General features: G+C 53.3%; 2 protein-coding genes across 4 annotated transcripts; one reads left to right on the top strand and one right to left on the bottom strand.

Moving 5' to 3' along the window:
• The first annotated feature begins 5,253 nt into the window (after positions 1 to 5,253).
• SLC2A6 (solute carrier family 2 member 6) lies at positions 5,254 to 10,211 on the top strand. 2 transcript variants are annotated; one of them, XM_074846110.1, is made up of 10 exons: positions 5,254 to 5,403; positions 5,989 to 6,151; positions 6,256 to 6,462; positions 7,060 to 7,159; positions 7,707 to 7,918; positions 8,063 to 8,215; positions 8,550 to 8,658; positions 8,897 to 9,070; positions 9,381 to 9,526; positions 9,615 to 10,211. In XM_074846110.1, the coding sequence occupies exons 1-10, from the start codon at positions 5,303 to 5,305 to the stop codon at positions 9,768 to 9,770; spliced, it is 1,521 nt and encodes a 506-aa protein (XP_074702211.1). In that variant the 5' UTR covers positions 5,254 to 5,302; the 3' UTR covers positions 9,771 to 10,211. The 2 variants fall into 2 exon arrangements, with proteins under 2 accessions (XP_074702211.1, XP_074702212.1); XM_074846111.1 differs by lacking the exon at positions 6,256 to 6,462.
• Positions 10,212 to 10,365: 154 nt separating this feature from the next.
• CACFD1 (calcium channel flower domain containing 1) lies at positions 10,366 to 22,244 on the bottom strand. Of its 2 annotated transcripts, none has more exons than XM_074846210.1 (5): positions 21,854 to 22,244; positions 16,901 to 16,973; positions 16,361 to 16,454; positions 16,126 to 16,233; positions 10,366 to 15,671 (listed from the first exon to the last, which is right to left on the bottom strand). In XM_074846210.1, the coding sequence occupies exons 1-5, from the start codon at positions 21,975 to 21,977 to the stop codon at positions 15,618 to 15,620; spliced, it is 453 nt and encodes a 150-aa protein (XP_074702311.1). In that variant the 5' UTR covers positions 21,978 to 22,244; the 3' UTR covers positions 10,366 to 15,617. The 2 variants fall into 2 exon arrangements, with proteins under 2 accessions (XP_074702311.1, XP_074702310.1); XM_074846209.1 differs by having other exon boundaries at positions 16,361 to 16,486; positions 21,854 to 22,236.
• Between the last annotated feature and the right edge of the window lie 1,294 nt (positions 22,245 to 23,538).

Here is a 23,538-nt window from a genome sequence, read left to right as displayed (position 1 = left end):
ACAAAAAAACCTTCAATAGGGAATTCTAATTTTGTTTGGAAATGTCATTTCCAAATGGCACATGAGAAATCATGCTCTGACCTAGCATTGCTGACAGGCAAATATTTATCCCCACAAAATTTCCACATAAACCCATCACTTTTGTCAGTAGGTCTGGACACAGAAGCAGGGGGGGGAGGCAGCAAGAGGGGAGCCAGGAGGCACAGGGACAGGCAGCCCTGGCCCCTCAAACAGATCACAATGGATCTCCTCGAGATGCATTTTGAGGCAAGATGCAGACTTTTCCAACACATTCATAGCAAGTATCTAGTATTTTTTCAACACTAGTCGTACCTTTTTTTCCAATACATTAAACCAATACAAGCCTCTGCTCCCCAGCCCCGCAGCACTTCATCATTCAGCGCCGCCCGTGTCGGAGCGGAGCGGATCCTGTCCGACATACATTTCTCAGTCTATTAGGCAGAGTTATTCTTTTGCTCTGTGTTTTGATACTTACAAAGCCATTACCATCCCTCGCATGCACATCCATCATCGGGCCTTCAAACTCCAGAAAGTCCCAAAAAACTATTTTCCACTCACCATGCAGCCTGCCAGGCTCTGTTCTTCTACTCTGCGTTCCTTCATCCATCGAAAGACATTTCAGCAAGTTCCGAGTCCAACAAAATAAACAGATGGCAGCCTGAAAAGGTGGTGATTTTTTTCTGTGAGGGGGGGAGCGGGGTGAAGGATACAGCGGGGAAGAGCTGACTTCTGTCTGCCTGGCTGGAAAAGCTGACCTGGTCTCCAGGCACCGATGCCGGGGGTGCAAGGCACCGTTTTGCAAAGCCATAAGGTCTTGGAAAGCTGCGGGGGGGAGCAGCCATAGCTGCCTCCTGGGCTCAAACTCCTCCAGCTCCACAAGCACCGTACCACAGGGGTGCACCCAGACGGGTGCTGGCCCCCACCAATCACCCACCCTCCCTCCACGTGCCCCCAGCACCCTGCAGTCACCAGCCGCCCTCCCTCACAGCTCCAGAAACTTGACACGTGCTCTTCACCTGCATTTTGCAGGGAGCTGGTTCACCATCACACCTCCGCACTGCCCCGGCGGGGACCACACGCTCCCCAAAATCACCCACCTGCACCCACAGAGCAGCACCACTCTGCAAAACACCAGCTCTGCTACGGCCTTACGGGATGTGGGTGATGAAGAGAGAAACCACCCTGCCCCAGCCCAGGGCAAACGACCCCGAGGCTGCCCCGAGCCCGCGCAGGCACTGAGCGTTATTGCATCTTGACCCAGCAATCACCAGTTCAGACTTACAGGGAAGATTTATGAAAGGATGTGGCCAGATGAGCGATAGAGACGAATAGCCTTGAGGAGTGACTGATTTCTCCCTTACAAGAGGAATAGAAATTAATTTATGAATTGGGTTAGTTAAGTTGCCAAGTGGCTTTGATGCAGTTTATTTTTTTGCATATGTTCATGATCTATTGCACAGCTGTCAGAGGGGGAGGAAGGTCCTATTGAGCTGGAGCAATGCATCACTCCGGCCGAGGCAGCCAACAGCTCTCAGCAAAACCAGATTGCCCTTTAATCAGCCACGGGCTGGTTTGCTGCTTTCCCAAAGTGGGCGCCTCATTCCTCCCCAGTTCACCCTCGAGGGCCTGGAGCCCTGTTACTTGCCACAGAGGTGGGGAGCAGGGCAGGAGCCCCTTCCCCGTGCTGATGGCTAAGCACAGCCCACCAGAGACACCGCTGATGTGGAGGCTTCTTCCTCCTTACCCGCCCTTCATGCGTTTTGGTAGGACCTACAGCAAGTCAGGAGAGTCCTCAGGGAGATATGGAGCGGGGACAGAGTGGTGGATGCTTTATTCCTTACCAAGACTGCACTTTGAGAAGGAAACCACGGAAGGCAGAGCAAGGATGTGGTGCTCACCGAAAGCGAGTGTGGGGACCCGTTACACCACGCCCGAGGGACCCCCCTTCTCACCGAGGGACAGACCTGCCCAGGGGCTCAGCCCTGGCTCCCCAAGCCTAGCCCCGCGCAGGCGCTGGCTCCCCCGTGCTTCCCGGCGTTACAGGTGCTTGGAGGTTTTTCAAGACACGAAGTAATTTCCTGTTTGAAGCAGTTGACAAATCTGCACAGAAACTGGATAACCCTTTGCGTTTCAGGGAGATCCGACTGCTCCGGCTCAGGGCTCTTCTCCAATATATTTCCCACCCCCCCCCCCATTGTAAGCAGGGGGAGGTTGGGTTGAGCACTCCTCTCTGTCCCACGTCCCAGCGGCTTCAGGTTTAGGACAGACACTGTGTCCTTCCATGAGGTCTATGACAAATGCGTGCAGCGGCCACAGCAAGGAGGGGCCCCAGCCCAGAGCAGGGTGCCAGCCCCATCCCGACACCGCTCCCAGCCCAGGAAACGTAACAGCCACTGCCAGCCTTCAATGCATCACCCTGCTCCCTCCCAAAAGCCTCCCACAAACAGGGCTATTTAGGGAAAAACTTTGGTAATTAAATATTCACATAAATACAGCCAAACCAGCTAATGCACATTTATGGGCTTGACTTCAGTTAATAGTTGCTTTGTAGCCAGAAGCAGGGGAATTAAATCAGATGCAGGCAATAGCCAATTTGAGGCAGGAGGTGGCACTCAGGGCTCCAGCCCTGTGCACCCATGTGTCGGGGTCACACCAGCACAGCCAGGCTCACCCCACTGCAGCAGCAGAGCAGGTCCCACATCCCAGGCTTGTTTTGCCAGGTCCCAGGGCTGCAGCAGGCTGTCCCCAGCCACCCAGCACCCATCCTCTGCACCCAAGCACAACCCAACCCCAAGGAGCTGCCAGGGCCTGGGGCTCAGCACCCCTGCTCCTGGGAGCAGAGAGAGCATGAATCCCTGGGCAGAATGGAGATGCAGATCTTGCTTTCTGAAGTCCCTTGCTACAGGCCACATCTATCTCCAAAAACGACTGAAGGGAGGGACATGAATTAAGAAGAGATGTTGTTGCATGCAGATGGTCATTTCAGTCTGCTCCGAGCTGTCTTTTCGTCTGAGCCACCAGCCTGCACAGCTGAGTCAGCACCCAGCTCTGCCACCAGTTCCTCACCCCCCACCAGGGCACATCATCACTCCCTACTTCAGTTTTTACCTCTGAAAACAAGCAGCTCTGAGCCCCTGTCTTTGAGACATGAACATCCAGAAATACACAGACAACAGAGCAACACACCCATCAACACACCCAGAAGCCTTTCTTCCGCTCCCCCCAAGCCCACCACAGACCAGCAATGCGAGTTTCACACCTTTGCTCCAAGCAATATCACTCCCAGTGAGGACCCACAACCCAGCACACAAACCTCACCAGGAAGCACAAGCAGAGAGCTGGCATGACCCTGCATGGGGCAGCACGCTCAGCCCCACCACGGTCCCAAAAACCAGCAGCCAAGCAGCTCCATGGTGGAAAGAGCCAGAGATAACTAACCAGCAAGCCCACAGCTTCCTCCACGCTAGAAATATTTATAGGAAAAACAAGGATCAGGGAGGAAAAAAAGAAAAGCCCTTACCTTGCAGCAGCCTCAGCCCCCAGAAACCTTGCAGGCACATTCCCCAGTGAGCTCCATCATGCTCAGCACCTGCAGCCTTTTTTCACCCAGACCCGCCCCAGCAGCACCCTCCTGCAGCCCTCCACATCCCCTCTGCTACAGCACTTTGCTTTGGGGGGCCTTTTTTTAACTCCTGGTAGGGCTGAAAGGCAGCTGCTTTGGGGTGGAACATGGCAAATATTGCGTGGCAGAGACTCGGTATACCTGATTTGGGGAAAAAGCTGAGGCCTGGGAGGGGCAGAGGGGATAAAGAATAACTTTCTCAGTGAGTGGCCTTAGGGAATTTGCAGCAGCCTTCCTCTTCAAATTCCCTAAGGCCACTCATTTGCAGATTTTCCTTGGTCTGCAAGATGCAACCAGCAGCCTGTCCCAGCCCTGCTGTCACATGCAGGGTCATGACCTTGCACAGATCATGGCCACTGTGGGAGCAAACGGGCTTTGCTAGCCCAGATGTACGGAGCAAAGCACAAGCAAGAGAGGTGACCAATGGCGTTTGCTGATGGAGGGGAAGCCCAGGGCACAGGGACCAGCTCCAGCTCAGGTGGAGACTGTTGTGACATCCCTGCTCAGACCAACACAGCACTGGAAAGTTTTTGGATGAGCTGGCCTGCCACCCTGATGTCCCCTTGCTCCATGACCTTTCTTCCTGCAGGGAAATCACAGCCCCGAGTGCCTGAGTCAGCTGTAAATTCCCAGCATTGATCAGAGACTAAATGCGGCACTTGGTGGTTGCAGAAGAGGAACCAGATTGCACAGAGGGAAGAGCATAGCAGGTCCTGGCTGACATTGAAGCGTCACTGGGGCTCCCACGCAGGCTTGGGGGGTGCAGAAACCATCCGGGTGGTCCCAAAAGCACCAGGGACTAAGGTGAATGATGGTAACAAGAGGAGCACTACAGTAGTTTAGGGAAAGACATCTTTTGCTAATTAAATCCAAGTGCAACAACAGTAGGTGTGTCCCTGCCTTTCCTACAGGGTGAGTTTGGACCCTGCAGCCCCCCAGGACCTGCAGATGTCCCAGCACAATGCTGCCCACTGAGCCCTACAGGGCCAGGGCAAACAGGGCGAGGGGGAAAAGGCACCCATGGGCAGCCTGGGACCCCCAGCAGCTGCACCCAATGCAGCAGAGATGCTGCCCTCCCCTTTTCCATCCTCATCAGCGCTCTTCATCCCCTTCACCTGCTCTCTGTGTCCCCTCCATGTTCACCTCTCATTTCTTCTCCTTCCTCACCTCTGGTCTCTGCTGAAAACCCTTCCCAAGGCTGTGGAGGCTCACGTCGTGCTATTTACCCTTGCACAAAGAAGCGGTGTTTGGCCAGTCTAAACTGATACCGGTTCCTCAAGGGAGAGACGTGGCCTTAGCAAAAGGATGTTTCTGCTGGTGGAAACGGTTCTGCAAGGATCGTCCCTGTAAGAGCCGCTGCAGTGAGGGATTTTGGTGCTGATGGGGTCTGGGAGGGACAAGGGCTGGGTGGGTGCGGAGTGAAGGCTTGCAGAGGACCGTCATTTCCCCATGGCTCTTTGTCTGCTGGTTTTCTGCCCCCCCCAGTTTCCTCCCCAGAGGCTGGCCAGGGCAAGCCCACGAAGCACAGATTTCTCTGATTAGGCAAGGCCAGGCAGTCTCTCCCCTTTCGCTTTCAACTGCTTCTTCCTCCCCGTCTCCGGAGACAGCCCCGAGCACAGCAGCACCCGCACGGCGACGGGCACCAGCCACGGCACTGCCATGGAGCCGAGCGCACGGGAGCCCCTCGTGAGGAAGACGAGCTCCTCGTATCGGACCTTCCCCGAGAGCACTGGCAAGAGGCTCGACAAGGCGTACCTGCAGTAAGGGCTGGGGCCATGGGGTTGGCTGCGGGGTGGGCTGTGCCCCCCGTCCCCAGAGCACTGGGCTGAGGGGAGGTGGTGGAAGAGCTGCTTCATGCCGCTGTCATTCCTGAGTTGCCTTGAGATAGGGTCTCATCCTGCCCAGGGTGTGCGGTGCTGGATGAGCCCACCTGGAGAGCTGTGGGTGTGTGTGCTTTTGGGCATCCAACTATCGTGGGGGCATAAAGTCCTGCTGGGGGGCACCAGGGCCCCCTCCCCGCTCTGCGAGGACGAGCCGGCTGCCGGTTGGGTCTGAGGTGCCGCCCGGCTGCAGCTTCTGCTTTTCTTGGTTTGTTGAAAACCACCCGGTGGAGAGGAAAACATCAGGGGTGCACAGAGGGACAGGCTCTCGCCCCCCACCACAGGGCAGGAGCAGCTCCACTCAGAGAAATCCCACCTGTGTATGGCCATTCCCTGGGAAAATCCCTCCGTGGGTGTCACGAGAGCCTCAGCAAAGGCTGGGGGAAGCTGCAAGACAGAGTTAAAGTTTCCGCCGGGTGCGATAAGGGCACCCAACACACCCTTCTCACTCCGTCCCTCCCACAGGAGCCTCCAGAACAAGCGGCTCTATCTGGCTGTGTTTGCCGCTGTCCTGGGGAACTTCAGTTTCGGCTTCGCCCTGGTTTACCCCTCGCCCGTCATCCCTGCCCTGGAGGCTTACCCCAGCCCTGCGCTGCGGCTGGACCGATACACAGCATCCTGGTTCGGGGTAAGGAGCGGGGTTGTCCCTGCCAGGGGTGGTGGGGGGCAGAGCCAGTGGGTGTGCAGGGGGAGCCCAGACCCACCGAGGCCCCGCTCCGTGTGTCCCCGCAGTCGGTGTTCATGCTGGGAGCGGCGGCGGGGGGGCTCAGCGCCATGCTCCTCAATGACCGCCTGGGCCGCAAACTGAGCATCATGTTCTCGGCGCTGCCCTCCGCCGTGGGATACCTGCTGATGGCCAGTGCCCAGGGGATCGGGATGCTGCTGCTGGGCCGTGTGCTGACGGGCTACGCCGGCGGCGTGACATCCGCCTCCATCCCGGTAACGTGCCACAGGAGGGAGTTTGATGGGGATTTGCACGACGAGAAACCTCGGGGTGGTGCCGTAGGGGCATCCTACTGCTTTTTGGAGGCATCAGCAGAGCTTCAGGGCTGCGGGTGGGCGATTTGGGATGGGGAGGACGCCCTGGGTTAGCGGCACTGGTGCGGCCAGCCCAAGCTGCCCCCACGGTGCTGGGGCCTGCGGAAAAAAGAAGGCAAGTCCTCGATCCCTCCCGGCAGTTATTTCCTCCCGTGTTTACTGAATGCCAACCTCGTGTTGCACGCAGAGGGGAAGGCAAGAATTGAGTAACGCTGGGGCACATCCTTCCAGTAACGGGAGTCTGAGCGTGCTGCTGGAGCACTTACCCCACACCGGGGTGAGGGAGGGAAGTGGTGGTGCCTGCAAGGCTTTTCCTCTCTGCCTGCCAGGACCAGCTCGTGCTGCCGGACCGGGCAGGTTCCCACCGTGAGCAGGCAGCTTCCCAGCAGTTTGGGTTTCCCCTGGTTGAAGTGGATGACTGCAAGGTGACAGAGGACAGGTTTTGGTGGTGACAGCTGTACGTTGCAGCTCCGTTAAGCATGTGTTGTCCCGCTCCAGGTCTACATCTCGGAGATCTCCCACCCCGGCGTCAGAGGCACGCTGGGCGCTTGTCCTCAGATGATGGCAGTGCTGGGCTCCCTCGTCCTGTACGCACTGGGCAAGTATCTTGGTGTTCGGAGGGCAGGAAACCCTCAGCAAAACCTTAGCAAAGGGGAGTTTATTTTAAACAACTTTCTCACCAAGTTGATGGATTCTTTCCCCTCACAGCCAGCTCACAACCACCACCACGGGTGCGCAAAGGGGGTCTGGATAGGATCGCCCATGCATAACCCACACTCTGTGTGTGCTCAGAGGAATGAACCCATAAACCCACGGACCCGTGGTTGTTACCGTGCCTGCAGATCTGGGTCCTGCTGAGGTTTTGTCAGGGCTGAAGGGCAGCACACGATGAACTGCATGTGCATTTCTTGCCAGCACATGCCCTGGTTGCTGCAGGATTTTGCTGGAGATTTGGGGGAGCTTGCTGGAATTTCCCCATATCATATAGCTAAAAATGCTTCTTTTCTAGGAGAAAAACATGTGCAAAATATTTTTTTTTCCATCACTGGATTTATTAAATTAAATTATTGGGGTCCTTATGTGGGGGCAAGGCCAGGACACCCTTCCCTGCGTGCTTTCGGCTCCTAACCATGCTGCCCCAGCAGGGCTGGTCCTGGACTGGCGCTGGCTGGCCGTCGCAGGGGAGGTGCCCGTGCTGGTGATGATCATCCTGCTCTGCTTCATGCCCAACTCGCCCCGGTTCCTGCTCTCCCAGGGGAAGGATGACAAGGCCCTGGCATCGCTGTGCTGGCTGCGGGGCAAGGACACAGACTACACCCGGGAGTATGAGCAGATCAAGGACAGTGTGAGGAAGCAGGTGAGGAGTCTGACCTCCAGCCCAGTAGAGATGTAATGTGAAAACTGCAAAATTCAGCCTCCCTTGGGCAACTCCAGAGTCATCTTCTGGGTGTCACAGTGGTGCCCAGAGGTGGTAATGGCTTTCTGGCTTTGTCCCCTCCAGAGCCAGCGGGTTTCCTGTGCTGAGATCAAGGACCCCTTCATTTACAAGCCCATCCTGATCGCGGTGGGGATGAGGTTCCTGCAGCAGCTTTCAGGTGTCACCTGCATCCTCGTGTATCTGCAATCAATATTCAAGAAAACATCTGTCATCCTGGTGAGCCCTGGGGTTCAGCCTGTGCTCGGACTGCCTCATCTTCAGTGATAGCCGCCCAGTACTCCAAGTCCCCTGCGGCTCTAAGACCCCAAATCTGAAGCCTTTTTTAAAGCGCCTGGTTGGCAGCAATTGCGAAGCACCTGCCCTGTGAAAGGCTGCCTGAGGATGGGGAGCAGGACTGGCTCCCCTGTCTCCCCATTCTTCTTCTCTGGTCTCTTACTATAGGAGGATAGCTTTGATAAAGTCATCAGCTTGAGTCAAGGCAACACATGTAGAAACCTGCCCTTTCCCTTGCTCTCCCATCTCAGCTTCCCCTCTGCTTTTGCTGTTGCAGAAACCAGAGTACGATGCAGCTCTCGTTGGCTTGGTACGTCTGTTCTCAGTGATGATTGCTGCTGTGTCGATGGATAAAGCTGGGAGGAAGATTCTTCTTTTTGTATCAGGTATGTCTCTCTCCCAGTGTTGTGCAAGGGAAGCTCTTATTTAAGGATCTCCAAGAGCTCTAAAAACACTCAGGAGTGGAAACTTCAGCCATACAGGACTCAGGCAGGGAGTGGGGCAGGTCTCCCTCCTTTGGTGGTGGCTCAGGTCCTGAGCAGAGGCACTCCTGGGAGCTCAGTCCTTGGCATGGAGGGGATCACTCACCCATCGGTCCCACTGTGCTGTTGCATCTCTCCACAGCTGGTGTCATGTTGGTCTCCAACCTGACCATGGGGCTCTATATCCACTTCGTGCCAGCTTCTCAGAATGGCACCGTTGCCAACAAGACCCTGGTGAGCTCTGCCAACCTTCCTGCTGAGCCAATAAACTACATCACACTCATCCCCCTCCTGGCAACCATGTTCTTCATAATGGGTAGGTGCAGAGAGTGAGAGAGCGCCCAGGACCCACAGCACGGGGCTGGGTACCAGTTGGGGAGGGCATTTCTCATCCGAGGTGGGGTGATACAGAGCAAGGAGGTTGGGCTTGGAGTTGGAAGGCAGGCAGATGTTCCTGGTAGACCAAGAAACATGGCATCTGACGTCATTTTGAGGACTGACAGAGCATGAATGGGGGGGGAATAATGACTGATGGGGGAGCAGGGCAGGATTGCACAGGGCTCTTCTGCACTCCTCAGTGGGCTTCACAGCCTCAACAGCCTCACCTTACCCCTCCTTCCCTGCAGGTTATGCCATGGGCTGGGGCCCCATCACCTGGCTGCTGATGTCAGAGATCCTCCCTCTGAAAGCCCGTGGGGTGGCCTCAGGCCTCTGCGTCGTTGTGAGCTGGCTGACAGCCTTCACTCTCACCTACTTCTTCCTCTGGGTCGTGGTGGGTATTGGCCAGGGAGGGTGTCCAGCAGCCCCTCCTCAGACCCCCTCTGCACCAGCTCATGTCTGCTTTCTGTCCCACTTTCCAGCATGCCTTCGGCCTCGAGGTGCCCTTCCTATTCTTCACTGTCATCTGCGCTGGGAACATCTTATTCACAGGCTTCTGTGTTCCAGAAACCAAAGGCAGGTCCCTGGAGCAGATTGAGGCCTTCTTCAGGACTGGCCGGAGGTCATTCATGAGGTAGGAGCTGCCATCTGCCCACCATGCCAGACTACCAGTCCATATACTCAAGGGCAACAAAGAAAACTGTTGTGCTGCTGGAAGTGGAGGCTGGAGCTCTTTGAGAAGGCAACGGGAGAGGAATGGGTGGCAATATTCATCTCGCTTTAGATGTAGAAGTTGCCAACTGGAACTTTACCTTCTTTTCCCGTCATTCAACACTACCTGTTGCTCTCTGGGCATGTCAACCCAAGGTTGACCAGGAAACCAGCACCAGGCTGGAGATAAAGATGTCCTGGAAAATAAAAGGTGTGGCTGTGGACAAGAGACCATGCACAACCTTCACTCAGCAGCCACCAAAGCAGCCCGAGAGCCCCAGGGTTTGGCTGGAACAGCATTAACAATTGTAGCTGTTTTGGCAAAAGTTCACTGTGTAGTTGCAATAATAAAACAGTTTTGCCTTCAACTGCAAGGTGTTGCCTTGATTTGCAGAGAAGGGAGCTGCAGGCACGTGGGAGGGGAGAGGCAGACCAGGACTGTGACAAGGGGACCACAACAGCCTCCAGCTTCCCAGATGAGTCTCATGTACTTAAAGACTGTGAAAGAGGCAGAGCCAGATATTTTGTATAAAAAGCTGCCACATTTTATTGCTCTAAAAACACACATTACACTAGAAGCCTAATGAACAAGACCAAATACAGTTCACAAAGAAAATCCAGGACAAAGAACGGGAACAGACAAACATTCAGCTGTAGTGCAAGTGATTCACTGGAGGAAAGACACGGTGGGTACTGACAATACTTTGTACTGGGGTGGGTCCGTCCCACCGCAGGGTTTTACTCACAAAGAGGAAGGTGGATGCACCCCATCACGTCTGTGTATAGAGCCTCCACCTCCATCACTCTGAGATTTCAACTGCATAGTTAGTAGTAAATTGCTCTTACCTCTTTCCTGTGTGTCCTGCAAGATTAAGGACTTTTTTAAAATATTTTTTTTAGAGCCTAACCCTAGGTGCAGAAGGTGGTTATGGCTGTGAGGAACAAATGTCCTTGCTGCATATCACATCCAACCTAACTTCTCCCAAAAGGGCAGAACAACAAAGGCTGAGCTGGGAGATGATTTGCCCAAGCATTTGTCCAACCTCCAGAAATGCACTTGGCACCCTGAGAGCTGGTGGAGATGCTTGTGTCCTCCCATTCCTGGAACATTCATAATGCTGTGACAAGGAAACATGGGGTAACATAGCATATTTGACCCAGATCTCAAGATGTCCTAGCTACTATTTAGATCTCCTGCAGCAGGAGATGAGAGAAATCACTTAAGAGATGTGTTTTATCAGAGGATTAATGTAAAGCAGCCTGGGACAGAGGAAGAGAGATGGGCCAAAATCAAAACCACAGAGAAAATTCAGTATTAGACCTAACCTTTGCAGCTGAGACCCATTTCCAGAAAGATGTTCAGCCCTGGCTGGAATATGACTGTTTCTAAGCATGGCCTGATTATGGGAGGTCTCAAGAGCCTCTGGTTTCCACTGACCTTCTGAAGATCAGGATCTCTGGCAGCCCTGTGCTAGAGCGTTCTTTTTCTCACATGGCTATGGACCAGGTCTTGATATCTTCACTTCAGTGAAACCCTTCCCTGAAGACAGTGGATGTTTTTTCCTGAGGAAAAAATGACACAGATGAATTGAGCTTCCCAGGGCTTGGCCTCAGGAGGAAATGCCCGAATATGAAATGAGGTTGGACTCTTCAGGTCCTGTGAGAACCTCACTGGAGAAGTATTTTGAGTGACCTCCTTTCTTCAATATAGAAAGTCTGAGGGGTTTTCCTACATTTAGAGTCTGAGAAATCACAGTGGCTCTTTCCAGAGGTAGAATGGTCTTTTTATTCACTGCACACACAGAATCAATTGGTGTTACAAAATCAGCTCCTGCCCAGAGCAGCGAGGTCTGGGTACGCAGCAGAAAGCGAGCTTCTGCTCTTCTCTTCGCACCCAGTGGACAGCCCCAGGGAACAGTGGAGCTAATATGCCCAACTGCCATCAACTTCATGACTGAATGGGACATGGAAGAGTCTCACGCTGTATAAATACACGTGGGTAAGAAGCACACAGCTCACGTGGTGAACAGTGTAACAGTCCATTGCTAAGTGCACATGTCCTGCCAGTACCCAGGTGTCTTTCCACACTTGATGTCAACAGCTCACTGTAGTCAATGCATCACCCGCTCTTGAGTTCTCACATAACAAAACTTCTGTCCCATTGTCTCCCAAGAGGCCTTCTCAAGACCTGGCAAGCAGAACCTCTTCCATAGAGACCCCACGGATTAGCCATCCAGCCTGGACGCCATCAGTGGGGATTGGGTTGAGCCTGTAAAACCTCTAGAGCAGGAGTTTTAACTTAATTTATCCTTACACAACTCCAAGCACCCTGATGGTGCCTCTAAACACAATTAATAACTGCCATGCACTGTGATTAACTACTGTGATGCTACTACTCTAAAGGTCCTTTCTATCTCCACAAAAACAGTCTCTTGCTCACACGGAGGTGACACCACCCACTAACTGTCCCTACTACTCTTAAAAGCCATGGGTGCTGTCACCAAGCCTCGATGGCAGCATCTGGCTTGGTTTCAGCTGCATCACAGACGGCTGAAATTCCCAAGAGCTCCCACTCCAGACATGCATCTGTAGGAGTCAGCACTCTTGGAGCACGGATCAGACACTGAACAGACCCGGTGTCTTCAAGCATTGTGGCCAAAGGCTCCAGTTCAGCTCTTACAGAAGAGTCCCTGAGGCCCATTTTCAACAAAAGCGTTGAGCTCAGAGCTGAGCTGCGCAGCCTGCTAACAGAGCAGATGCAGATTGTTCACTTGCCTTGGCCCCAGTGTCACACCCAACTGCCACAAAACGCAGCAGGACAGTATTGCTGGCATCTAAGGGACTTCTGCTGGTCGTGCTGAGGGAGCAGAGCGGACCCGTCCGTGCTGATGATCCCTCCAGGTGACCTGGAGCAGCACCTGCCTGCAACAGCCCCAGGGACTGCTGCTGGTCTGTGGCATTAGGACAATCAGATGAAGCCAGTGAGGGTCCTACCAGTTCTGTAGATCCACCAGCAAGCGTTACTCTATCGCCTCTGCTTTGCCTTCCGCCTCCTGTCACTAAAGCTACTGTGGAACTACTCACAGAGTAAAGCAGTCACTACCAAAGACATGCTCGTAGCTACGTGCACCAGTCTGCAACAATTCCTCTACTAAACACTACTTAACACCCCAAACCCCCCTGAAATCAAAGCAGATGTCCTGTTTGCTAGGCAGGACTCTGCACTTCAACCACCCGGTAGAGGTACGGCATAGGGGCACCGCTGGCTCGAAGAGCAGAGAGGTTATTACCCTGAACTATCCCGCGGCGTGTTCCTCCTGCAGCACCCCATCACGGCCGGCAGCGTGACCCACGCAGGGGGCTGCGGTCCCCACACACAGGCACAGGGAAGGCCGATGCCCCAGGTATTGCATGTGGCAACAGAGATCAGCCCAGAGCTGGGAGCTCCGAAACGGCACAGCCTTTATTAAAACAAACTGCATCTGGGCTGGCGGTGCCTATTCTGCATCCCAGACAAGCTGGTGTCAGAGCAGTCACGGTTCAGAGGCCTGAGGGGACAGGGCTTAGCACAAAGTGGCCACCCAGCATCCAGCTGCAAGGGCCCCTGTGTGTAAATAAACCCAAGCTGTGTTCCTGTCTGGTGTAAATCCTCACACCTCCCTGAACTCCGAGGAAGAAAGAACAGCTAAGGTTAGCTGGCAGCTTAACCCCCCGATCTCCAGGGACCACTCTGCATCCGTACCCAGCCACCCCTCCAGCAGCGGCTCCGTCCCAGGCTCTGCCAGGGACGTACGGGTGTCTGTGGTCCAGCTAATGTGAATACACACATCGTACCCAGAGGAAGGACAGGTTATACAGATAGTTTCCAGCGGCTGACAGGCAGCACCCAGCCTCCAGCAGCATTTCTCAGACCGCAGCGTGACCCCTCTGGTACCCCAGTGATTCAAATGGGACCACAGAGCGTTGGTGGCAGCAGGAGCTCAGCTCCCAGGGCTGCTGAATGAGTACAAACCTCCAGCCCAGCAGTTACAGCCCAGTTTTCCTTCCTTCTCTCTCCCAGGAGAGAGGGAAAACAAACTTTGTCAAGCCAGTGGCCCAGAAGAAGACAAAGGGGTGAAAAGACAACCCACTTTCCAAAAGTATGAGAAACACTCTGAAGGCTGAAATAGGATTTTACAGTATCCCAGTTACAGTAACCCAGTTACAGCAGCCAGGGCTCTCCCTGGCTTCAGAGAGACCCCCCCAATGAAATGAGGCAGTCCTTTGAAGGACAGGAAACAGAGCACTGCTTTCTCCTATGTCCAGAAAAAATGAGTCCCATCAAAATACTTAAATAACTAGAAATAAATTATTCTCCTTTTTACTAATCAAAAGCAATCATGTAAAGTCAAATAAATTAAAATGCTCAGAAGAAACCATGACAAGAAGAGGGGGGTCTGGACTTAGGGAACGGTTTTGTTCTGCATGATACAAAGCAAACAGAAAATACGATGCAAAAACCACTGATGGAGCCTGGAATAAAGAAGCACGACATCCCAGCTGTCCGTGCTGAAATGGTGCAGATTTCTGTATGTTTGCAAAGGAAGGATATGCCACCTTCCCATACAAAACCAGCCCAGGACTGATGCAAAAAGAACATGAGCCCAAACAGAAAGGCTGCACCAGACAGAAGCAGAGAGCAGGTCCCTTGCACGGAGGGATGGGTCACGGGAGCAGCAGCAGATGCAGGGAGTGAGATACCAGAGCAGAGTCCCAGGCTCACCAGAGAAGGATGCTCTTGCACAACAGTGACCTTTACACCAGCAAAAAATCCCACTTGGCTCAAGCAATAGTACCCTTTTTCGCTGAGGTAAAGCAAGCCCTATTGCCCTTCTTCCCCAGTAAAAGAGTGAAGTTTAAGAAAAGTACCCTTATTAAGACAAAGTAGTTAATTCTTATAATTCAAGTAAATTGCAGTAACTGCCTGCAGCTGTGTCCAGAGGAAGTGGGGACTGTGCTCTGTAGGTACCAGGATCTGCGCCAGCACCTCTGGCAGCTCCCCTTCAGAGATGGTTACTGTCTTTAGATGGTTTTTTTGCTGGCAGTCCTTTCCCATGCAGCGATGCCTCTGATGCCTGGCCTAGCTGGACCCGTATTAAAATACACTCAATGGAAGAAGATCAAGCTTAAGTATCACCACGTATTGCTAAACCTTGGATTAGCGTATCATAGCTGGGAAGGGCCACACCTGAGAGTGTTACTCAAAAGGTGTAACGTGCAATGGCAGGTTACCCCCAGGCACAAGGCCAGCAGCTCCCTGACTCCAAGGAGACCAGTGCAGGCAAGGAGCTGGCACGTCAGCTCTGTCCCTCCTCACCCCATCTGGAGAGCAGTTCCCAAATGAGCACTGCATCCTCGGCTCGTTATCAGGCATCACTCCAAAGAAAGGCTACCTAGTCAGGCTCGTAAAGCAGCACTCAAAGAGCCAGCACCTCTGCAGCAAAAAAAAAAAAAAATTAAAAAGTAGAAGGACTGTGAGATATTTGGTTGAGGGTCAAGAAGGAGAAAGGGGCCAATGCACTGAGGTCTGGCTGCTGGTGTGAGAAGAGGGCACAGCCTGGCCCAGCCCCTGAGATTTCCAGTTGCTGCAGTGTCCAGGGAAATTGTGGTGTAACAGAGAGGGGAAAGGGCAGAGTGGATTTCTGAATCTTCACCATCTCAGTGTCCAGGAGAGGTTACCCTGAGCTCACGTGCTTCAGAGAGGCTGCCCCTCCAGGGTCCCCGTGAGCTTCTCTTCATCCATTTGCTTCTGCTGCTGGTGGATCCGAGCGTAGGAAATGGCATCTCCCCTGCAGAGAGAAGGGACAGCGTGGGGATGTGAGCTCGGGGTGCACACCATGGCAGGTACAGCCCCCAGCAGAGAGGTCTCCCAAGCAGGGCCCTGGCCTTTCCGTGCCGAAGGATGCCAGGAGTGAAATGAAACTTGCTCGCCCTCTCTAACCCTGCCAAAGCTTCTCACCGCCCCCAGAGCGGGGCCCATCCATCCAACGGCTGCAGAAAGAGGGCTGGGACCCACCAGGCAACCTAGATGGAGCTCCCAAGGAAAAGCTCAGAGCTTCAGCAAACCCTAAGACCTTCCCTCCCAGGGCTTTGAGATGATGGCAGGGAGATGTTCTCCAGCAGCACCTACACCTGAAAAGCATGGTTAGTAAAAAAAGCATGGCACAGCCTTAGGGAAGCAGATGGGGGTGAGGGCTGGAGGCCCACCTTCCCCTCCCCTCCACAAGCAGACATCTCTCTTACTTTTTGCCGAGCGCTGACAGGCCATAAAGCACGCCGGTGGCAAATGCAATGGCATTTCCAAAGAGCGTGGTCAACGTCAGGCTGAGCACGACCGGGAACACAGCCATCCTGGAAGAGAGAGGCAGCCCTCAGAGCCAGGCTCTGCTCCGCACAGGATGCAGGGATGCCCACGTGCATCCCAACACGGTTTCTGGGATGGCTTCACCACCACGACACACCCCAGGAGCATCCTCACCCGCAGTAGAAAGCAGCTTTCTGCCAGGGCCGCAGCTTGTCCGCCTTCGCAGAGACGGCGTTCGCAAACTCGATAAACTGGCAGCAGAAGGGGGCTTCACACAGGAACAGGACGAAGGCGTTGAGCCTCCAGATAGAGCAAATCAGAGTTAATCCTGCCCGCGTGGCCCCAAGCGAGGGTCAGCAATGCCCCCCGGACACCAGCCACTCCCATGCCCAAACGCAGGCAGAAGGAATGGCAGGGCTGGACCCCACTGTGCTCCCTCCCCACTTCTTGATAATTCCCAAACGCTGGTGCCCCAGAGTTATTTTGGATAAGGGTATCTCAGTATTTACTCGAAAAGGGGTAAAGAAAGAATACAAACAGAATAAACCCAGCATCTCAACTCGCCCGATGGAGCAAGATCTGGTAACTCGCAGTGCCCGATGGACGTTTCCCTCATGTCCACTGCCCAAGCAGGACAGCTCTGCCCCTTGCCCAGTGGCATTTAATTAACCAAACCTCCTACCCAACAGAAAAAAGAAAAGAAACTCAGCTCACATCATCCACACACCGGCCGCAATGTTCAGGGGGTTGATGGTGACACAGTTCCAGAGACCAGCGAAGGCACAGGCTGGAAAGCAAAGAGGCTTTTGGTGACCATGAAGACCAACCCAGTGCACCCACGGGGCAGGGGGGCCGGAGCCCAGCAGGCAGGGCTGACTGCTCCTCCCAGCTCTGCCCTGCAACGGGACCTTGAAGCCACACCAGCGTGATTTTGCTCTCCTGTATTTTGGGCTGTTTTGCAGAGCAGAGGCTGCCCAGAAGAGCCCTTGCCTTGGCCAGCACCTCTAGGCACTGCAGAGCAGCCTGCACAGACCAGCACAGGAGGGTGGGTGGAGAGGTCTGACAGCCCAAAGAGGAGCCCAGGATGCAGAGGAGAGGGTTTGTTCCCAGCTCCTCCAGCCAGGTCTCCTTTTGCTCCAAGCACTTGGTGTCTCAGCGTGATACTTGCACAACTATTTCACTTGCATGGAACAACAGAGCACTTGCTTTTACGTGGAATCACATACATGGCACCCTGTGGCACCCTGGGTTTTATTTGCTAAGGAATTACTGCTTTGTCCCGGGATGAACAAAGAGGTCCCAGCAGGCACCCATCTCTGAACAACACAGGGAAAGTTCAGCAAAAAGATGACTTGCAGCACCAAGGCACACGGACAAACAAATAAACCAGAGGTGAACCCGGTCTCAGCCACACAGTGCTGGTTCTGCACTAGAGATGGGCAGAAAAGAGCCAAGTTTGGGTCTCTGCTAATACAAATGGAAGTGGATGCTAGATAAAAGCAGAGCCCAAAATAGCCCCAGCACTCCCAATTCTGTAACGCAAGGAGAGAAACCAGGCAGCAGCGTCCAAGCCGAGGCTGCATGTGCCTCCTTCCTGCCTCATTAAATTTGCAGAGCGTTCCCGGCACTCGATACGGCCCTTTTCCTCCACCAATACCAAAAGGCTGCTGCTGCTCACCTGGGAACCCGAGCCCAGGCAGGGAGGGCAGCAAGACATGGCAGAGTCCACAGTAAACAACACCACCCTGAAAAACTCCAGCTAAAATTATATAGCCCCTAAAAGCTGTCTTGGGGATGATTATTGGCACAATGAAGAGCAGCAGAGTCTGTCTCTGAGGATGAGACCAGCCTGGGTTCAGGTTTCTTTAAAGAAGTCACTGCTGAATCCTCAAAGTTCCCTTAAAAATAGTTATCCTTATTTACCAGACTGGGAAACGGAGCTGCAGGCCTATGACAGGACTAATCTAAGGTCATGCCACAAGCAAGTGACCTCCTGGTTTTAGGAAACAACTAAACAAGGTCATTTTTAAAGGCTTCCCAGCACTATTCCATAAGACCCAAAATCTTTTGAAGAATCCTGCGAGAACAAGATCAGCCAGGATAGGAGAAATGCCAGGGGACATGTTAATATCCATGCTCCAAGGGCACTTCTCATCCTCCCATCGCAAAGGAACCAGTGTGGGTGTCCCCACGCTGAAGGGGAAACTGAGGCACTGGGGTGGGATGATCTGCTCACAGTCACGTATGCAAACAGCTGGAGAACTGGAAAAGCAACGGCAAGCTGGACTGCTGGGAGCAGCGGGCAGGTCGGAGAGCAGGGCACAACATGGAGGTTTCTAATTCTCCTTTGTGACCAACAGACCCTTGGATGCTGATGGAAGGGGAGCTCAGGGGAAGCACCGCAGGCTTGCGACACTTGCTCTCCCCCAGGAAAGCACACGTCTGAAAATAATGTTAAGTAACTTTCAGGTACTTTATAATTAGCAGAGCAGCAAAAACCAGCTACATCTCAACTATCCCCAAAACGCAGCCAGGGCTGGGGCAGCACGGCGCAGCAGAGCGGTCCAAGCAGTTCACAGGCCACCAAACTGAGCTCAACCACAGAACAAACCTGGGGAGGCAGAACGTTATTTTTTCAAGCAGGTTTTTTGCCTTACTCTTTTTTTAATCTAGCCAACCAGGGGTAGTTTTGTCAGGGTTCTGGTTTGGTTTTGACCTCAAACACCTCAAAACAATCCTTGAGCAGTCAGTGTTCCTGCAGTAGTCTCAGCTAAGCAACCACCCCGGTTACCAATGGACTAATGACCCAGCAAGCCTGAGCTGAGCAAGCCCCTACGTCAGCACGAGCACCAGCCAGCAGGAAAGGAGTCAAAGGTTTATAATCACAAGAGCACTGCACTCAGCAGCGGCTGCCAACAGCCACAGAGATAACGATTTGGTGACCTTCGGTCTCCTTTGCAGAGCAGCACATCCCACAGCAGCCCAGTACATCCTTGCCCCATGGGATGGGATCAGCTCCTGCCTCAGTAGCCAAAAGGGTATGGAGCTGACAAGCCAGAGACTTCTTTTTGCAAAACAGAAGCCTTGTAATAGGTTTAAAATGCAGATAATGCTCAATGGCACATAAGCTGTGGAAGACAGACAGTTCTGCCATTTGTTTAACTGTTGTCCCATCCTGAATCCCTGAGGAAGCACAAATAACTGGGAGCTGAAATGGGGGGGAAGAACACCAGCCCCTACAAAGGCTCTATTCATTTCAAGCAGCTGGTCACTGTCCTCAACACAAGCCTATTTTTGCTCCTAAAGCATTTTACAAAAGCCACAGACTCTCCTCGTCCTTTTACAAACAGTAACACAAGGGAGAGAAGGGCCTTGGCCAAGGTCACCAAGCCAGCCTGTGCAAGAGCCAGAAACAGATCCCAAACCTTGTTTGTCTTGTTCTTGCACTGGCCCCTGGACCTTTCTGGCTTAAGCAAGTTGTCAGCTGCAGGTGTCTGCACACAGCAGACATTGTCTGCCAGTCTCACCTCCACTAACAAAGTTTCTCATCCTTTCTGCAGGGAATTTTTCCTCCTGTAAGAAATAATCCAGCCCTGTAGCGGGACCACAGTCCAGTTGCTCAAAATCCTTATAAAAGATTTCTGCTCTTTCATAGCAAGCTCTGAAAATAGCCACAAACTCCAGCCTTGCTGTATTATTAGTCACCCCTTTTCCAAACTGTCCACCTTCAGCAAGGTGATGCTGAACAAGGAGCATTCTGAAGTCAACCGTGACTAGCACGGGGCATTGCAGAGTTGCCACTTTCCACAGTCCCCTATTTCCCTGCTAGTAAGAGGAGTTTGTGTCTCACGCTGCCTCGTTCTCTGCCTGACGAACCTCATGGAGGAAGACTGTCAGGACTACAGAGCAAGCTGTCTGACTCCCCAAATCATCAGCACTCCTGTTAAGAGCCTGGCTCTTCTTCCAGAAGCTTCTTCTCACAGACTCACCCAAATACTTAAAACTCCCAGCTTCCTTTAAAAACAAGTCATGAGCTCTCAGAGCTGTGAACAAAAGGTTGGGAAAATAATCCAAGTGTAATTCAGCTGCTTTGAAACATGAAGAAAGAGAAAAAAAATCTGTCTTCAAAGACTTGCACTTTTAAGCCACTCATGAGCTGCTCTAGCACGAGGTGGGCAATGCCACCAATGCGACCCAACAGCCTTCACCCTCCATCCGCCTCCCCCTGAGCTCTGCATGGGCCAAAGCCACATAAAAAAGCGCCGAGTCTCCGGCTACAGCCCCAGCCCGTGGGAAAGACGCTGCTACACTAAACCCCCACCTGGGACCTGCACCGAAGACACATCCCAGCTGGTCTCCTGGCCGTCTGCCGGGACCAGAAGCGCGGGGGCCTCAGGCAGAGCATGGCGAGGCCAGTATGTTTTGCCCCATAAGAGCAGTCCCACCAAATCTTTTCACACCTCTAGAATTTCAGCACCTAAGACATAAAACGGTGAGAGCAGCATATGTTTTACCAGCCTAGCCAAAAAGGGCTGTAACAAGCCTGCCCCACGATACCACGGTCTACAAGGTTGGCTCAAAACCACCGTGGGCTTGGGCAGTCAAGTCCTGAGGCAAGAGACAGGCGTGGGAAGGGGGCAGGGAGAGAGGGGGGATCAGACAAAATGCTACAGCCGAGGGAATAAATCAGGGCTGACTGCACTGGCTGAGAAACACTCTTGTTTTACTAGAAGTCGTGGACCTGAAGCAGAAGAAATTCTCCATCCTGTGCTCTGCAGGAGATCAGACTAAGCGGTCATAACAGTCCCTCCTGCTTTTAAGAGCTATTAATCTCTCCACAGAATGTAGCAAAACAGCACTACAGGACAAGCTGATTTCTGGCAAAGTTGCAAAGACTCTCCCTGGGAAAATTTTTTTCAGCAGCAGGTAATTCAGAGCGCAGCCAACTCACTTTGCTGTACGCCGGCTCCCTTCTTCTCTGTGTCCGAGACTAAACCCCTTAAAAACACACAACACGAACCAAGTCCATTATTCACCTTAAAAAAAAAACCACAGGCAGGCCCTCTGCAATCAACAACAGGAGTAACAGCAAGCACGCTCCGACGTTCAGAACAAGGAAAGAAAATAAGTTGCAGGAACATACAAACACCCAACAGTCAAATAGGATGAACCAAATCCCACGGCCCCTCTTTACACCCTGAACCTGACGCTGCTGAGCACCCTGAGCTTGGTGCTCACAGTAAAGTCATCGTCTGGTTTATCTGCCCACAGCCCTCCCACAGGACCGGGGGCTTGGCTGCTGCTCCCGCCACTTCTAGCGAGCGCCGTATCCAAGAAGAAACTCGAGGATTTGCAGATCCCCCCGTGACGCCCCTTCTCCCAGGTGCCAAAGTTCAGCAGGTTCAGCGAGCGCGGAGCACATCCCTCGTGTGCCAGCTAAGCCACCCCCACTTCAGGCACGTCCACCACTCTTCCTTCTGCCCGAAACGCAGCAAACTAATATCTAGAGCAGACACAAACCCTCGACCCCAAACGACCGCTTCCTGGCGCGCCCTCCCCTACACCAACGTGACCCTAACGCCAGGCAGGCAGCACCCCTGACGCGCTTTCGCATGCACGAGCGGTGCCGAGGGGCAACCTCTGGCAGCAAGGGAAGGGGATACTTACACAAGCCCCCGAGGACCCCGGCAATCCTGCAGAGCCACCTGTACCACCAGGTCATGCCATCCTCGGCGGAGGAAGCCGCTGGCTCAGGGGCTGCTGCTTGCAACTGCTCGTCCTGAGAGCTCATTGCACCCCTGCTCCCGGGGGGTCAGGGGGCAGCACCCCGCTCCCCACCTGAGCCCCAGCAGCGCAGGATGCCCCCCTCGCCCCAGGTGACACTCTCCCCCTGTCCCCCCCCGCCTGCAAGCCAGCCCAGCAGACAGCCCCTAAACCCAGCCTTGACGCCGCTGGGCCTCTCCTCGCACCCCCATGCAGGGCCTGGCCCACCGGCAGCCCCCCCAGGGCTGACAATGGAGGGTCTCTGCCTGCAGCAGCGATGCCAGCGGCCGTGGGAGCTGCCTCCACGTCTGCCTGCGGATTGCATTGTGGGTCCCCCCCTCCAGCAGGCAGGGCTTTGATGTCACTCGCATTAAAAGGCGGGTGGGCAGAGCCCGCGCTGTACATATTCATAAGCAGCCGCAGACGTGGACTCCAGGCCAGGGGTGCGCAGGAGCTCCGGGGCCCGTTTCCCCTGGCTAACAACAAGATGCCGTTATCCAGGTGGCCAGCGTGTGCTCAGAGGAAAGGGAAATAAGAATTTTTGCATGAAGATGCATTTAACGGCCGTTACGAAATCCTGCCCTCGAGATGAGAGGGCAACACTCCTCTAAATCTGAAAGGAATCAGGTTCTCTCCCTAGAAAATGGGAGTACAAGTAGGACTTTGCAAGTCAGAGATGTCCTGTTTGGCAAGCTGTTGGTATCCAGGCAAATGGTACAGGGAAACAGCCTTAATTTTCTTAAATTATAAAGACAACAGCTGCATTTTTTGCAAATGAACCTCGAGCACACGGTCAGTAACCAGAGCCCATCTCTGCAGACCAGGCACTCTGCATAGCTGATCGGCAACAATAAATAGCAGTGAGACTTGGGATCCAGAGCAGAGTGGGAAGACAGATCCCATCTGCTAAAAGGTTACAAAAAAGGATTAAGAAAAGGATGACTTTTCATTAACATCTCCTGTTAGACAGGAAATGAAGGTCCATGCCTGCATCACCCACGCACTGCAGTGGGATAGCTGATACATCCAGCTCCTCAAGGATCTTGCTTCAAGAATCTAGTTTCTAGCTCTTCCAGGAATGGAACGTAAATCTGGAGGCTGGCAAGCAAAAAACTCCAGGCTTAACCAGCAAAAAACAGCTATTAAGAAGGCAGAAGAAAATAAGATTTTGCAGTTGTTAAAAAAATGTCAGAGAATTCAACTGAAAGAAAGCAGAAGCAGGGTTAAAACTGCCCAGGCAGAACCATTTATTGCATCCAGCGTGAAGAGCAAGGGGAGATGTGTCCAGCCAGGCTCCAGGTGCAGAAAAGACCCCTTAAACAGTATATTGTGATTTTGAGGAGGATGACAGATTTGGACCAAAGCATGGTCCAATGTTCAAGATATTAAGTAAAAACAACCTAAAAAATGTATTTAAATCAAACTCCAGTATTTGTCACTGCTCTAAAATACTTCTTCCTGTTACAACTAGTGTCGTGCAGTCTCAACAATCTCTCACTGCACAGTTCCTGTGAGATGGAGATACAAGCAGATTAATAGCACAGCCACTGTTCTTATCTGTGTAAATATGTCTTGGCACCAAACCCATC

Source organism: Strix aluco, chromosome 20 (assembly GCF_031877795.1).
Source record: "Strix aluco isolate bStrAlu1 chromosome 20, bStrAlu1.hap1, whole genome shotgun sequence".
Taxonomy (NCBI): Eukaryota; Metazoa; Chordata; class Aves; order Strigiformes; family Strigidae; genus Strix; species Strix aluco.
This window is presented reverse-complemented; position numbering and strand designations above follow the sequence as displayed.

Excerpts from the sequence above, each read along its gene's own strand:
- SLC2A6 (XM_074846110.1), top strand. The coding sequence starts at position 5,303 with ATGGAGCCGAGCGCACGGGAGCCCCTCGTGAGGAAGACGAGCTCCTCG. Across the intron at positions 6,152-6,255 it reads ACACAGCATCCTGGTTCGGG|TCGGTGTTCATGCTGGGAGC; the intron begins GTAAGGAGCGGG and ends GTGTCCCCGCAG. Across the intron at positions 6,463-7,059 it reads TGACATCCGCCTCCATCCCG|GTCTACATCTCGGAGATCTC; the intron begins GTAACGTGCCAC and ends GTCCCGCTCCAG.
- CACFD1 (XM_074846209.1), bottom strand. The coding sequence starts at position 21,977 with ATGAGCTCTCAGGACGAGCAGTTGCAAGCAGCAGCCCCTGAGCCAGCG. Across the intron at positions 16,487-16,900 it reads GCGGCCGGTGTGTGGATGAT|GCTCAACGCCTTCGTCCTGT; the intron begins GTGAGCTGAGTT and ends CTCTATCTGGAG. Across the intron at positions 16,234-16,360 it reads AAAGCTGCTTTCTACTGCGG|GATGGCTGTGTTCCCGGTCG; the intron begins GTGAGGATGCTC and ends TCTCTCTTCCAG.